At 41.6% G+C, this 16,788-nt stretch overlaps 1 protein-coding gene across 1 annotated transcript in view; it reads right to left on the reverse strand.

Moving 5' to 3' along the window:
- The window catches only part of LOC140075277 (uncharacterized), a 66,341-nt gene that overhangs the window by 38,802 nt on the left and 10,751 nt on the right, over window positions 1-16,788 (reverse strand). Inside the window, exons 6-9 of the mRNA XM_072120921.1 lie at window positions 12,434-12,522; window positions 6,720-6,819; window positions 4,289-4,332; window positions 142-219 (exon numbers count right to left, since the gene is read on the reverse strand). Of these exons, the coding sequence (XP_071977022.1) occupies window positions 142-219; window positions 4,289-4,332; window positions 6,720-6,819; window positions 12,434-12,522 (311 nt within the window). The remainder of the gene's footprint in view (window positions 1-141; window positions 220-4,288; window positions 4,333-6,719; window positions 6,820-12,433; window positions 12,523-16,788) is intronic.

Below are 16,788 nucleotides of genomic sequence, written 5' to 3' on the forward strand. Positions count from 1 at the left end.
TCTATGACAGATAAGTTTACGGTAGAAAAATATGAAAAATATAATAACAAAAATATGATAAGCCACTTTAATTCAAAATATTAAAACAGTAAATGGCAACGTAACAGAAACAATTATCATATATACGTGTATCCAACTTACCAGTCAGGTACAAGATGCCAGTCAGTGTATATCCCACCAGTGCACTGTGCACCACATTCAATGAGATGACCAGCAAGACTGTGAAGAACATTAGACATTAATATACTAGAAATTATTTCTTTTTAGAGAACCTATTTTAAGTTACCAAATATACATAAAAGGGTGAACACAAACTACACAACCAACTAAATGACTGAGCTAGTATAGAGAGTGTGGACCCTGTCTGTGATCAGTCGGACGCGGACGGAGACAGGCGGGTAAACTCATCGAGAGCCTGGCACACTTGGCACCAATACAATGACTTCAGGGCACCCTCAGACAGTGAGTTATATTGGCTTGTAAAATTAGATGGCATAGTAGTTATGGTGTGGTCTTAGGCAGAACTTGCATAGCGTTCAGAAAATGTAAGCAACGGGGGCAGGGCTCAGCCAATCACATCTGCATTTCCAGTGAAATGTGTGGATCGGCAACAAGCATCTGATGTTTGGCTTGCGTTGCAAGCGCCGCCTGTGACAGCACCCTTACAGATTTTACAGAAGGTGCGCAGGTAGGCAGCTGGTTGATAGGGTTATATTTTGCACACCATGTTGGTCAGCAGTAAGGGCCCTTTCACAGCACTATTGGAAAAATTTTAAGACTTTGGTCAGCGAAAACTCGATTTTTCAAATCTGACATATGTCACAATAATTGGTTATAACTTTGGAACGCTTAACATATCCTGGTGATTTAGAGAATGTTTTCTCATGACACATTGTACTTCATGTTAGTTGAAAATATTTAAGTGATACGTTTTGCGTTTCGCTCTAAAAAAAAATGAAAATTTGCCAAAAATTTGTAAAAATTCTTCATTTTCAAAGTTTGAAGAGTTCTGCTTTCCAGACAGGACGTAAAACTACCCAAAAGCTTGATAATTAACATTTACGGAATGTCTGCTTTATGTTGAGATGATATTTTATGTGTCCTGTCATTTTTCTACGAAGTTATGAGGTGCAGAACTTCTCATTTTCATGAAAATTGCCAAAACTCACATTTTGAGGGCCAACTTAGCTTTCAAGTGACTTTGAAAGGCCCAAATAATAGTGTAATAATAATAATAATAATAATAATAAGGTCTATTAACCCTTCAAGTGTTTCACATGGCTGAAAACAATATGGACCTGCGATTTAGAAACTTTAGAATTTTTTTGGAAAATACCATATATACTCGAGTATAAGCCGAGTTTTTCAGCACAAAAAATGTGCTGAAAAACACTAACTTGGCTTATACTCGAGTCAAAAAGCTAAAAAAAAAAGACGGGCCGGGGACCCGGCTCCATAACGGGCCGGGGATCCGGCTCCATAACGGGCCGGGGATCCGGCTCCATAACGGGCCGGGGATCTGGCTCTTTAAGAGGGCACAGGGGCTGGTGGCTAAATACTTGGGCAGGGGCTGACAGGCTACAAATTGGGGCAAGGGGTTAAAGGCTACAAATTGGGTCAGGGGCTGACAGGCTACATATTGGGTCAGGGGCTGACAGGCTACATATTGGGTCAGGGGCTGACAGGCTACATATTGGGTCAGGGGCTGACAGGCTACATATTGGGGGCAGGGGCTGACAGGCTACATATTGGGGGCCGGGGCTGACAGGCTATATATTGGGGGGAGGGGCTGACAGGCTATATATTGGGGGCAGGGGCTGACAGGCTATGTACTACTGGGGGCTGGCTGGCAGCTATATACTACTGGGGGCTTGGTGGCTATATACTGGGGGGGGGGGCTGTGACCAATGCATTTCCCACCCTCGGCTTATACTCGAGTCAATAGGTTTTCCCATTTTTTGTGGTAAAATTAGGGGCCTCGGCTTATACTCGGGTCGGCTTATACTCGAGTACATACGGTACATTCATTTAGGCCAAAACTGACAGTTTCATAATGAATAAAATGATGAAATGCTCTGCGAAGTTTGATGCCCAATTCCTCCCAAGTGTACTGATACCCCATATGTGGTGGTAACCTGCTGTACGGGCGATGGCCAGACACAGAATGAAAGCAGCGCCATTCACAGCAGATTTGTATTGTCACATTGCACTGGCTATACATTTTTATTTTTTTGGTAAACATATGAGGGCTTATTATTTGCGAAGTGAGATAAAATGTATAGATAATTATTCATGAGATTTTATTAACTATTTCAAGGGGGACACAAACAAAATCTTCCATTTTTATTTTGGATTTTTAGCACTTTTTTCCCCCGCTGACCATAAAGTAAAAATAATACTTTATCTTTATTCTCTGGTTCACTACAGTTATGGCGATACCTCATTTATATAGTTTTTCTTATCACATTGTTTTTACTATCGACAATTTTTCAGGGGCATAACTTCTGTATTTTTCGGTTGATAGATATGGTTGAGGGCTTATTTTTTGCGAAGAGTTGTTCTTTTCAGACGTATCATACTAAAGCGCATAACTTTTTTGATCACTTTTTAGGACATTTTTTGTGATGGTGTTTGCTGAAAACTTGTATATTATGGGAAGTTTTGCGGGTTTTTTTTTTTTAACGTTGTTCACCGAGCGGGTATAATATTGATAATATTGATTTAGATATATTGTACAGTTTAATACAAACGCGGTTATACCAAATATGTCCTTTTTTTGGTGTTTTATATAGTTTATTTGACAATTTATGTGTAACTGGGGAGATTATAGGACTTTTATTTTATTTATTTAATTATTATAAAATGATTTTTACTTTTAAATATTTTTTTTTTTTTTACATATTCCATACTCAGGCTTGAACAAGCATTCATCCGATCGTTTGCTTAAAGGGGTATTCTCGTCTGGGCAGTCACATTCAGTTTCATTAATCTGCCATATATGAACATGTCTTCAATTAGATGTTCCTGTGTGAAGATAATTTCTCATAAATATAGCCATGTGGTTCCTTAGAAACGAGATGGCTTCCTTGGTTACGGCCACCTCTGCTGGAGGGAATACACAACGAAACAAAAGGCTTTGGTATATGAAATGTCCGGGAGTTACTGCATGTCCCGCAGCCACCCTGTAGTAATGATTGCAGAATCCTGGTGGTCCGGCAGGGCTCTATAGCGCATATCTGCCCACCGATTCCAGAGTGTGACGTGGTCGTATCCGAGGAAGCCATCTCGTTTCAAAGGGACAGAATGACTACATTTATGAGAAATTATCTTCACACGGGAACATTTTTTTTAATAACATCTGATTGAAGAAATGTTTACATATGGAAAATGAATTTAATTAAATGTAAATGCCCAGATGAGAATACCCCTTTAAGCTCCTTACAGTGTAAGTAACTGAGCATGTTACATATTCTCAGTTACATACAGCCGGGTCCTGCCAGGAGGCGGAACCCCACAAGAAGAGGAGCCGCTAGCCTCGGGGCACTCGCCGGACCGCGGGGCTGTGGCAGAATGGATAGGATCCCCTGGTAAGCTCACCGGGGGGGTCCGATCCATGGGGAACATACTTACACGCCGTGGTCAAGCATGTAACGGGTTAAACACCCGGGATCTGAGTTCTTCCGATCCCGTGTTTTAGTGCCAGGTATGGACATCGCATCAGCAGAAGTACCCTTAATGACCCCCGTAAAAAGCCGATAGGGCGGTCATTAAGGGGATAAAAAAAAAAAATGTGAGCCCGTCTAAAAAAAAACATTGGGGATTTTATCATTGCAATTTGTCTGTGACTTGGTTTTCTATGTTCAATTCCATTTTTTGTTTTATCTAAATTCATCAAGTGAGTCTATGGGCTCAATCACACTGCCGTCTGCGGGGCTGTACATGCGGCCGCATGTACGTCCGCATAGACGCCAATAGCGGCACGGCGGGGATCCAGTGCCGCACATGTGTGGCACCGATCCGGGCCGCACAAAGCAAAAAGATAGAGCAAGCTCTATCTTTCGGCGGATGTGCGGCCGTGTGCCGCTATTTCCTATGGAGGGAGGAGGGGTCACCTCCTCCTCACCTCCAGCACACGGCGGGCATACCTCGTGTAAATGTACCCTAAGTATGTTGTATTTGTTTTTGGCTTCAAATATGCCATTTCCAGGAAAATCTTTGTACAATGTTTCAGATATTAAATATTTAGATTGTAACCAAATTCCACAACACAAAACATGGCTAGATTTACCTTCCAGCAGCAAGTAGGTCAAAGTCATTTCTCTTCCAACCAAACTACAGAGAAGACAGAGAGAGGAAAAAAAACAAGCTTTCATTGTAAGTGGAAATTATTCATTGGATAAAAAATAAAGGTGCTTCTCCAGTGTGTAACACTATACTAGTGCTAGAACTGACGAAATCTATTACAGTACAATAATTACAATGAACACTTAAAATACAGAAATGTTAAAGTACATAAATACATAAATGCCTGCTGTATTTACCCGAGCAAATAAACAAACACTGTTGTTTTGGAACGGTTCAGTGAATTGTTAAATATGAATTAATGCTATAACACCATCTGCCATGGGCATTATGTCAAGAGTAATCGGACAGCAGAAAGGAAATGTTAAAACAATTGTATGCTGGATATATAGGCTGTGATCATACATAATGTATAGAAAAATAAATTCCCACAATTGAAGAAAAAATGCTATTTCTGTACAGGTAAATAGCACCACCATGTGGTGATGTGTGTGAGTGCAGTTTTTCCCCCTTAAAATAATTCTACAATGTGGTAAAGAGGTATTGATCCCATTAAAGTCAGAGATGGCATTGTGTTAAGGATAGATTTAGTGATGCCCTGTTTTGTAATTCCAGAATTCTGGAGTAAGATATTCATAAATGATAACAAACAGACCACAAATAAAGCCAGAAGAGTAGTAAGGCAGAAGTATACAGCAGATGAAACCAAGATTGTTTAAAATTTTTCATTCGAAAGACCTATTTTTATACAGCGGCAACCAATGCTCTGGACCCTTCATCTAATTTACTAAGGGCTAGTTCACATCTCTGGTATGTCTTCAGTTATTTCCAGCAGTTATTGTGAGCCAAACTGGGTAAGGTCAAAACACACACAACAGTAGCCTCACCTGGTTATGGCTAACAATAACTGATGCAAATAACTGAAGACATACCAGAGATCTGAACTGTGCCTTGGCATCACAGATAAAATTTAATATAATATACTCAAACCACTTTACATACTTAAAGGGAACTTGTCACCAGATTTTACCCCACTAAACCCCCTAGTGCCCTCAGGTAAGGTATAAAATCTCTTAAATAAAATCTCAACCATTTACCTACAAAAAAAATCTCCTGAGCGGAGAGGAGTCATATTTTGCTTGAGATGAGTCAAGTTTAGGGGCAACAGGGGGCTGTCAATTCATACTCCTTATCTATGGTTTTATAGTACCTAGAAATTTGCTTCTAAAGTTATATAAAAGCTAAGAATCCCATTCGTTTCTTAAACTGCCTGTATATCCAATTCTGTAGCTCCCAAAACCACAATCATGATGCAGTCTTAAAGATATTTGGGGTCATTTACTAAGGGCCCGAATCGCGTTTTTCCGACGGGTTATCTGAAAATGTCCGATTTGCGCCGATTTTCCCTGAATTGCCCCGGGATTTTGGCGCATGCGATCGGATTGTGGCGCATCGGCACCGGCATGCACGCAACAGAAATCGGGGGCCCGACCGTACAAAAACCCGACGGATTCGGAAAAACCGCCGCTTTAAAAAAAAAAAAAAGTGTCGCTTGACACACGCTTACCTGCACCCACAATAGGCCGGTGAAGTTCAGTGCACTCCAATGAACTTCAGTGCAGCAGCGACAAATGGTGGACGTCGGAGGAATCTGCCCCAATATGACATCATGGTATTGTAGAACAAATGATAGGGAGTCTGAAGTGACTCTAGCCTTCAAAATTGACTCATCTCATGCAACATATATACACACTGTATATTATTTTCCTCTGCTCATAACTTTGGAGTACAGTTTTTTATGGCTAAAAGGGTGAGATTTCACATAAAGGAGGGAATTCCATAAAGAATATTTCATACTCTACCTAAGTCTACATTCATACTAACATATGCCTGCCCAGCAACGGAACATGCACTGGAGATGAGGAGGGGGCGAGAGCTGCAGACCCCTCCCCTTTCCATCTTTTCACGATGTACAATGCAGTTGTACCACTGCCAAGAGCCTACTGCTGTCTATGAGGACGTATATACAGCTGATGTATGTATTTTCCCACAAAGGTCATATGAATGAAGCCTAAGGGGGATAGTAGTTTAGTGGGGTCAAATCTGGTGAAAGTGTCCCAGTAATGGGGCTGATTGAGCCTTGGGTCCAAGTGTTTTTGATAACAATAGGGGTTCCTGCCGGACATCATCCTAACAAAAAGGTTTGTTTCTTGCAGTACAATCCCTTTTGTCAGCATTATGCCATTTTTGGGTGTACTTGATAACATACGATATTAATAATGGCTTACATAAATATGGCGCAGCCAGTCGGGTGTGCCAGACATGGTCTTATTAAACAACTACCATATCACAATAGCACAGGGCTCTTTGGGCAGTTTACATAACCTGACAAATAACAAACAGACACAGATACATACAGAATGTATTAGTGGTCCCAGAACAAGGCTGCTGTCTACACATCGCCCAGTGATAACAATATCAGCCCCAAGATCCAGAGCTCTGCTAATAGGTCTTGCCCTAGTAGAAAAATAAAGTAGCATACTGTTATCCATTAAAATAAAAATTTAAATAAAAGTAAGAGCATATTGACAGCTTAGATCTTTCTAGTAATATAACAAAGATCAGCACCAGAAATGTCATACAATTCATGTACAGTCACTGCACTGTGAATGTCTTGTAGTCGTAAAAGTGGAGGATTTTATAGCCTGTATACGTACCAGAAATACAGAAGTAGCTGAAGGACATTGGACATCACATGGTAATGTGAATGTCTCCAATCTACATGAATGGTACATTAACCCCTTCGTGTCTATGCCATTTTAGACCTTCAGGACCAGGCCTGATTTTTAAAATTTGCCCTGTGTCATTATAGGAGGTTATAACTTTTTGACACTTTAACATATCCAGGGGATTTTGAGATTGTTTTACCGTCACACATTGTACTTCAAAGTAATATTAAAATTTTGATGATATCTTTTGTGTTTAGTTATGAAAAAAATTGAAATTTGGCAAAAATTTCTAAAAATTCTTCATTTTCATAGTTCAAAATGTTCTGCTTTTCAGGCAGATAGTCATAGCACCCAAGTAACTTTATAACTAACATTTCCCGAATGTCTGCTTTATATCGGAACAGGGTTTTATGCATCTTCTCTCTTTTCTAGGTTGTTAGGAGGTTCAGAATTTTGGGAGCAATTTTTCTCATTTTTAGGAAAAACGCCAAAACCCTTATTTAGAGGCACATGCTCAGCTCTAACTGACTTTGAGAGGCCTAAACAGCAGTAAAACCCCATGTATCACGCCATTTTAGAAACTACACCCCTCAATGTGTAAAAAAATCAACTTTAAGAAGTATGTTAACCCTTTAGATGCTTCACAGTGGTTAAAACAAAATGGAGGTCTAATTTACAAGCTGTCATTTTTTTTAGACAACATATTAATTTTGGCCAAAAATTAAACTGTCACAAAGTATTACATGACAAAAAACTCCACAAAGTTTGATACCCAACGTCTCCCGAGTCAGAGGATGCCCCATATGTGGTGGTGACTGCTGTACAGCCGCACGGCCGGGCATAGAATGGAAGGAGGCGCCATTCAGAGCAGATCTGCAATGTCACATCTTACAGGCTATAAAATGTTTATTTTTTTGTAATTTGGACATATGGGGGATTATTTTTTTGTGGATGAGATCCACTTTTCAGGTACATAATTTACGGGGGGGTCGAATAGCTAATAATCAGATTTTATTAACTCTTTCTTGGTGGTGGTTAAAAAAAATCATTCTTGTTTATGGTTTTTAGCATTTTTTCCCCCCGACGTTCACCATACCATAAAAATAATGCGTTATCTTTATTCTACGGGTCATCACGATTACGGCGATACCCCATTTATATGGCTTTTTTATGGTTAACTTGTTTTGCAGAATATAGAACTCATTTTGTGAGAAATTTGCTTGTTTTTGTATCGCCATGTAACAATGGGCAGAACATTTATATTTTTTTGTTTACAGCGCTGGTTTAGAGCTTATTTTTTGCGGGACAAGCTGTACTTTTTCTTGGTATCATGTTGGGGTACATTTTACTTTTTTATCACTTTTTATGCACTTTTTATGCGGTCAGATGTGAAAATTTTATAATTTGTGTGAGGTTTTTTTGTGTGTTTTTTTTACGGCGTTCACCGTACGGGTTCAGTGACCATTTTATTTTATTGTACGGGTTGTTACGGACGTTGTGATACCCAATATGTTGTGTTTTTTTGGTGATTTTCATTTTTTTTATGTTTTATTTGATTACTGCATGGGACGGGACTTAAGGGGACTTTTATTCTTTTTAGATAATTTTTTTTTAGTTGCACCTTTTTTTTAACGGTTTTATTTTGTCCCAGGGTGGGACATGAACAAGTGATCATTTGATCACTTCTTCATTGTAATATGCTGCAATACTAATGTATTGCAGCATATTACATAGTCAGCCTATGCGAATGCATAGGCTGACAGCTGCACTGTTATATCGTGCACAGTGCACGATCCTAGCAGGCAGCTGCCATAGGCAGCCCAGGGGACCTGATGGGCCTCAGGGTTGCCATGGCAACGATCAGCACCTCCGTGTCCTGCACGGAGGGTGCCGATCGTCGTGCCGATGCACCATAGACGCCGCGGTCACTATGACCGCGGCGTCTATAGGGTTAAACAGTCGGGATCGCGATAGTCGCGATCCCGGCTGTTACTGCGGGATCCCAGCTACCGCGTACCGCTGGGATCCCGCGGCGATCGCAAGGGCTCAGCTTCTGAGCCCGGGTGATCGCCATGACGTGATACTACGTCAAGGTGCGGGAACGACCCGCATCCTATGACGTAGTATCACGTCAAGGTGCGGGAAGGGGTTAAAGGAAATCTACCATCAACATCCAGCATAATAAACCAGGGACACTTACTTATAGATCCAGGCACTGTGACTGTGGTAATCTTCTTCTAATTGTTATCTATGGCCTTCTTTCTTATAAAATCAACTTTTAGAATTATACTAATGAGCCAGAAGGGTTCCTGTGGTCGTTACCAGAGCCCCTCCGTGCTCTAGCTTCACAGGCTATTAAAGATTGCTCCTCCCACAGTGTAAATTTATAGCAGGCAAAGGGGGTGAAATGCTGAGAGACCAGAAGGGTGAAATGCTGAGGGAGCAGGGGAGAGCATGAGTCTGTGAATGTGCAGCAAAGAGGAGCTCTGGTAATCCCCCCCAGAGCCCTTGATTCCCATTACCATAATTTTAAAAGTTGATTGTAAAGGAAGGAGTCCATTGATGACAGACATAAGATTACCACGTTTCATGTGTAAAGGGCATGAGCAAACTGCGGCCAACTCACAGTCTCATAGGCTCTTTTCGGCACGCTCGTGGTGTGGTGATGCGCAGGGCATTCACCATGTCTAACTGCAGCATGAAAACGTTGACTGCCATGCTGTAAATTAGTCACTTCCTATGGACATCGCTGGGGTGAGCCGTGAGGGGATCACGGTTGTGTGCTACAGGACTAAATAAGATGAATAAATGTGGGCAGTCCCTGACTTACAGACGACCCCTACTTATAAACAGACCTCTCTGTCCACTGTGTCCTATCTTTCCCTGGAATACAGTGCCGTGGCATATACCGCTATCGAGAGGGGAGGGGTGAGCGGCGCTCATCCCCTCCTCTTCTCCCCTGCACCGATGAATGCCCGCCGTACTACGGTGCAGCAGGCATACATCATGTGAATGTAGCCTTATCAAAATTTGCATACAAATTCAACAAAGATCAATGGGAAAGTCCCTGATACTCTAGGTAAACTTCTAAAGTGAAACAACAGCCAAAGAAATATTGACAGATCCACTATAATTTTCCATCTGGGAATCCTACACAATGAAAGGTCTTCACCTCTGATGTTTGATAAGCATGGTTCTAAATGTGTTTGGACTGCTGGTCAGCATTTTATTCTCATATATATTGCTTACACGCAGAAAGGGTGCATGTATAATTACAATAATGATCATGTAGAATATTCTAGTGAACCACTGCTCTGCTAGATACATTCAGGGTCGGGAAGTAAGAGTTCTCCTTACAGAGACTGCCAATTAAGGCCACGGTGTAGGCATGTGGAGTCTTGCAGCCATGGATGCTCCATTAGGGGGATTTCCAGGATGGGATAAGGAAAACCACGCCTCTTTTAGCTACCTTGTAAGGCAGCTCTCTTGACATCAAGCATGACCTACAAGAGGCCTTATGATATGATGCAGGATTAAATCCAAACCAGTATATCTAATCCAGAAGCAAGAGACTCCCAACTGTACACAGCGCTGTTTCTACATGATTGGGTCTCCTCAGTACAGAATAGGGAACTGGTTTGGCTGGGTGAGAGGCTTGTGACTAGGGTCGGGAAGTAAGAGTTCTCATTAAGGAGACTGCCTATTAAGGCGCTTACGAGGTAGCTAAAAGAGGCTTAGTTTTCCTTATCCCGTCCTGGTAAACGTTGCATATTTTCCCTTCACGTTAAATATCTGCATATACATTCCTTCTACGTTTATCATCATTAACATTTAGGTTGTAGAGGCGGCATTTCTGCCCAACACACTATATGTACACGGTACCACGTATATACACTCACCGGCCACTTTATTAGGTACACCTGTCCAACTGCTCGTTAACACTTAATTTCTAATCAGCCAATCACATGGCGGCAACTCAGTGCATTTAGGCATGTAGACATGGTCAAGACAATCTCCTGCAGTTCAAACTGAGCATCAGTATGGGGAAGAAAGGTGATTTGAGTGCCTTTGAACGTGGCATGGTTGTTGGTACCAGAAGGGCTGGTCTGAGTATTTCAGAAACTGCTGATCTACTGGGATTTTCACGCATAACCATCTCTAGGGTTTACAGAGAATGGTCCGAAAAAGAAAAAACATCCAGTGAGCGGCAGTTCTGTGGGCGGAAATGCGTTGTTGATGCCAGAGGAGAATGGCCAGACTGGTTCGAGCTGATAGAAAGGCAACAGTGACTCAAATCGCCACCCGTTACAACCAAGGTAGGCAGAAGAGCATCTCTGAACGCACAGTACGTCGAACTTTGAGGCAGATTGGCTACAGCCTGGTCTGATGAGTCTCGATTTCTGCTGCGACATTTGGATGGTAGGGTCAGAATTTGGCGTCAACAACATGAAAGCATGGATCCATCCTGCCTTGTATCAACGGTTCACGCTGGTGGTGGTGGTGTCATGGTGTGGGGAATATTTTCTTGGCACTCTTTGGGCCCCTTGGTACCAATTGAGCATCGTTGCAACGCCACAGCCTACCTGAGTATTGTTGCTGACCATGTCCATCCCTTTATGACCACAATGTACCCAACATCTGATGGCTACTTTCAGCAGGATAATGCACCATGTCATAAAGCTGGAATCATCTCAGACTGGTTTCTTGAACATGACAATGAGGTCACTGTACTCAAATGGCCTCCACAGTCACCAGATCACAATCCAATAGAGCATCTTTGGGATGTGATGGAACGGGAGATTCGCATCATGGATGTGCAGCCGACAAATCTGCGGCAACTGTGTGATGCCATCATGTCAATATGGACCAAAATCTCTGAGGAATGCTTCCAGCACCTTGTTGAATCTATGCCACGAAGAATTGAGGCAGTTCTGAAGGCAAAAGGGGGTCCAACCCGTTACTAGCATGGTGTACCTAATAAAGTGGCCGGTGAGTGTATGTCTGGTGTAAGCTAGTTAGCAAAGCCCCATAGTGGCATCTGTCACTACCGAAAGATTTGTTGTTGCTTTTTCACAATGCAAAGTATTTTAGGGGCTAAAGGACATCTACCACCAGGATAAAGGGTTGTAAACCAAGCTCACTGACTTACTGGTGTGTGCCAATTCTGGCAGGATCCGCTCTTTTAGCTTCTTATGTCCTAGAATGTCAGTGTATGTTATCGTGAAACTTCTTCATTACGTTAATAAGGAGTTATTTACATTATTTTAGTATGTCAGTGTGCTTGGTTTACAATCCTTCATCCTGGTGGTAAATGTCCTTTTACTGGGGGCATGGGAGGAATCTGAGTCGATGGTAGTTGCATTCACAAAAACAGTTCTTATAAAAAAGCTAAAGTAACCTACCCCAGGTAAGCATTCATGCTTTGAACATGCTCAGGAAAAGGCTTCCCGCTGTCCATATCAGTGATTCCAGCTTCTTTAAATGCATCTTTCTGTAAACCAAAAATACAGCACACTAGTAATTTCACTATTTATTCATAATAGTAAGAAATGTGATAGTGATACAAATGAACTTCAGTTCAGTTCAGTTAGTTGAACAGTTTAATTACTCCATAATACCAGTTCAGGAAACTAATGACATGTAACAACATGTTTCTCTATAGTTTACCCCTAACCCCATTTAAGAACATCCATATTTTATTATAATATGTAATATCTAAATATTACTAGGTAATGAACATCACATGTAGGCAGGATATACATGAGAAAGATTATTACAACACTTCGTGTGTGTGCGGGATTAACACAGCAGAACTGAACTCAGGACGTCACCTCAGTACAGCAGTTGTAGGTGCAGTCAGGTAAATCCCATACAGAAACGTCACAACAAATTTGCTTATATACAGCTGTCCTAAATGTACATGGGAGGTAGGAGGGGAGGTAGGAGGGGGATTTTTTCCTCTTCGGTTTCTTTTGCTACTTTTTGAGACAAGAAATTCTCAACTGAGACCAAATTCTCACGCTGCGCTCACATGTGGCACGTACATTGCATTTTGAATTGCAATACCACAGCCCAGGAGATTTGCCATATTATATTGATGTTAACATTTACACTTACCAAACATAATGGTAACATAATTGACATTGTGTTAGTGTTCTGCTGACCCCTTATCTCTGAACCCATTTTTCACGCCCATATTTGCCCAGGCCCCATTTCATTTTTTTATCAATGCATTCAACAAGCTATAAACGTTATATCTTTCAGTCACAATAGCTGTACGAGTCTTGTTTTTTGGGGGTGAAATGCAGTTTCCCAATTTTGGGATTCATATTCCCTCCTGGTAAAATTTTATTAACTCTTTTGTGCTGTATATTTAAAAAAGAACGGAAATCTGACATTTGGCATTGTTTTTTTTTATCTCGTAGGGGGATAAATATTAGTATAGAGTTAAGGTACAAAATTTGTGTGTGTTAACTTTTTTTAAAGGGGTGACCATTTTTGTGTATGTGATTTTTTTCCATTTATTTTCACTTTATTCATTTTTTTTTAATTGAAACTTTTTTTTTTTTTTTTTTACTTTTAAATTTTTTTTTTTTTTTTACATTGTTCCACAAGGGGGCACTTACATGAGATCTTTTGATCTCTTATATAATGCACTGCACCACTTATGTAGTGCAGTGCATTTCATTTGACAGCAACAAGAATCTACATACCTCTCTACATTCATATCTTCTGAAGACCCAAGGCTGTCACGTTTTAACCTATTTATTACAATGTGCGATTTGCACATTGTAATGAACGAAGAGGAAAATCCCCATATACTCCCATATACTGTAGTATGGCAGTATACGGTCGGGTTTGAAAAATAAGGGGTCTGAAAAATCGTTAAAAAAAATAATAAAAAAAAAACCTAAAAATTCAAATTACCCCCTTTCCCTAGAAGTCATATAAATAAACTGTAAAAACCATAAACACATTAAGTATTGCTGCGTCCGAAAATGCCAGATCTTTCTAAATATAATAACGCTTTTTCACTGCGTTTAATCCCGTAGCAGAAAAAATAGCGCCCAAAGTCAAAAAAAATTTGCCAATTTGAAAAATATACAAAATTTAATAAAAAGTGATCAGAAAGTCCTACAATTCAAAAAATGTAATCATTAAAAACATCATCTCAAGTAGCAAAAATGACACCATCCACAGCTCCGTACACCAAAGTATGAAAAAGTTATTAGCTCCAGAAGATGGCAGAATAATTTTTTTTTAATTCTTGTAAATGTATGAAAACATTATAAAACCTATACAAATTTGGTATCCCCATGATCGTACCGACCCAAAAAATAAAGTAGACACGTCATTTTGGGCGTACAGTGAAAGCCGTATAATCCAAACCCACAAGAAAATGGCGCAAATGTGTTCACGGGCTGAGCCCTCTCCATAGCTGGTAAGTATTTGCTGCATATTGCAGCAAAGGCTTACCGGTAACACCCATGATCGGTGCTAGCACCAATCGCGGGTGTTTTCACAGCGATGGCTGCCGGCAGCCTCAAAAAGACATCGGGGCGCATACTCAACCTCTGTTGGCCCCAGCCCCCAGTAGTATACAGCCCAGCCCAGCCCAGCATTAAAAAAAAAAAAAAAAAACTTATATACTCACCCTCCGGTGGCCCCGATGTGCTGCGCTGCTCCTCCGATGTCTGCGCGGCTCGTCTTCAGTGTTCCTCGCCGTCTTCTTTCTTCTGCTGGGCGCCGCCATGTTTTTCCCAGCAGCGGCGCGTCATACTAGGCGCCTGCCGGGGAAGATCAATGGCGGCTCCCAGCAGAAGAAAGAAGACGGCACGGAACACTGAAGACGAGCCGCGCAGACATCTGAGGAGCAGCGCAGCACATCGGGGCCACCGGAGGGTGAGTATATAAGTTTTTTTTTTTTTTTTAATGCTGGGCTGGGCTGGGCTGTATACTACTGGGGGCTGTGCTGTATACTACTGGGGGCTGTGCTGTATACTACTGGGGGCAGTGCTGTATACTACTGGGGGCAGTGCTGTATACTACTGGGGGCTGTGCTGTATACTACTGGGGGCTGTGCTGTATACTACTGGGGACTGTGCTGTATACTACTGGGGACTGTGCTGTATACTACTGGGGGCAGGCTGTATACTACTGGGGGCTGTGCTGTATACTACTGGGGGCTGTGCTGTATACTACTGGGGGCTGTGCTGTATACTACTGGGGGCAGTGCTGTATACTACTGGGGGCAGTGCTGTATACTACTGATGGCTGTGCTGTATACTACTGGGGGCAGTGCTGTATACTACTGGGGCCTGTACTGTAATGGTAATGTTGTTGTTGTATGCCTTATGTTTATGAGCGACAGTTTTCCTGCTATATACCTGCATGTCATAAGAATTTAAATTAAAAAAAGGACCATGTTAAATTCAAATGTTTTTTTTTTATTTTTACCGGTGTTTTGTATGCGTTGGAAAAGGGGTAGTCTTATACGGCGAATATATCTTAAACTCTATATTTAAACAGGAAATTAGGGGGGTCGTCTTCTACAACTTACAACGTTCATCGGCAGCAAGGGGTTAAAATACCCCCTGTGCCCTTGATAAAAAGTTTACAAAATGCAGTCGTTCTCTGGGTGGAATGGGTTTTTGGTACATTAGAGGCTCTGCAAACATGTCATGACACCTGAAAGCTAAAATCAAAATCTGCACTACAAAAGCTCAATAGTGCTACTTCCCTTCCGTGCCCCGCCATGTGCCCAGCTGGTTACATCCACACGTGGGGTGTTCTTGAAACTGCTCAATATACCATATATTCTCGAGTATAAGCTGAGCTGAGTGACATAACATGAGTGCACAGGCATCGATGTACAGAAGAGGACTTGCTGGAGGAGCATCGGAAGGTGAATACACTTTTTGTTTTTTCCTGAAGGCATTATTGCAGCAGGGGCTGCCAGGCTATATACTACAGGGGGCTGCCAGGCTATATACTACAGGGGGCTGCCAGGCTATATACTACAGGGGGCTGCCAGGCTATATACTACAGGGGGCTGCCAGGCTATATACTACAGGGGGCTGCCAGGCTATATACTACAGGGGGCTGCCAGGCTATATACTACAGGGGGCTGCCAGGCTATATACTACAGGGGGCTGCCAGGCTATATACTACAGGGGGCTGCCAGGCTATATACTACAGGGGGCTGCCAGGCTATATACTACATGGGGCTGCCAGGCTATATACTACAGGGGGCTGCCAGGCTATATACTACAGGGGCTGTCAGGTTATATACTACAGGGTCTGGCAGGCTATATACTACAGGGGACTAAACAAACAAATATATAAATAATGAAATTAGAAAATTCCAAATAAAACCTTCATTTAGTTATAATTTTTGTAAAATACTTAATGGGTTAATAAGCTTGCTATGTGCTCTTTTGAATAGTTTGAGTGGTAACATTATTAGAAAGGGGTGAATTGTGGGGGTTTCTATTAATACAACTTCAAAAACCCCTATAGAAAATAATTACCCATATATACTTGAGTATAAGCCAACCCAAGTATAAGCCGAGGTACCTAATTTTAACACAGAAAATGGGAAAACCTATTGACTCGAGCATAAGCCTAGGTTGGGAACTGTACTAGTCATAGCTTCAACCCAGTTTATAGCTATTCAGCCCCATGCCCCCCAGTATACAGCCAGATAACCCTTCCCCCTAGTATATAGCCAGCTCATGCCCATACCCCCAGTATATAG

This window comes from Engystomops pustulosus, chromosome 1, assembly GCF_040894005.1.
Source record: "Engystomops pustulosus chromosome 1, aEngPut4.maternal, whole genome shotgun sequence".
NCBI classification, from domain to species: Eukaryota; Metazoa; Chordata; class Amphibia; order Anura; family Leptodactylidae; genus Engystomops; species Engystomops pustulosus.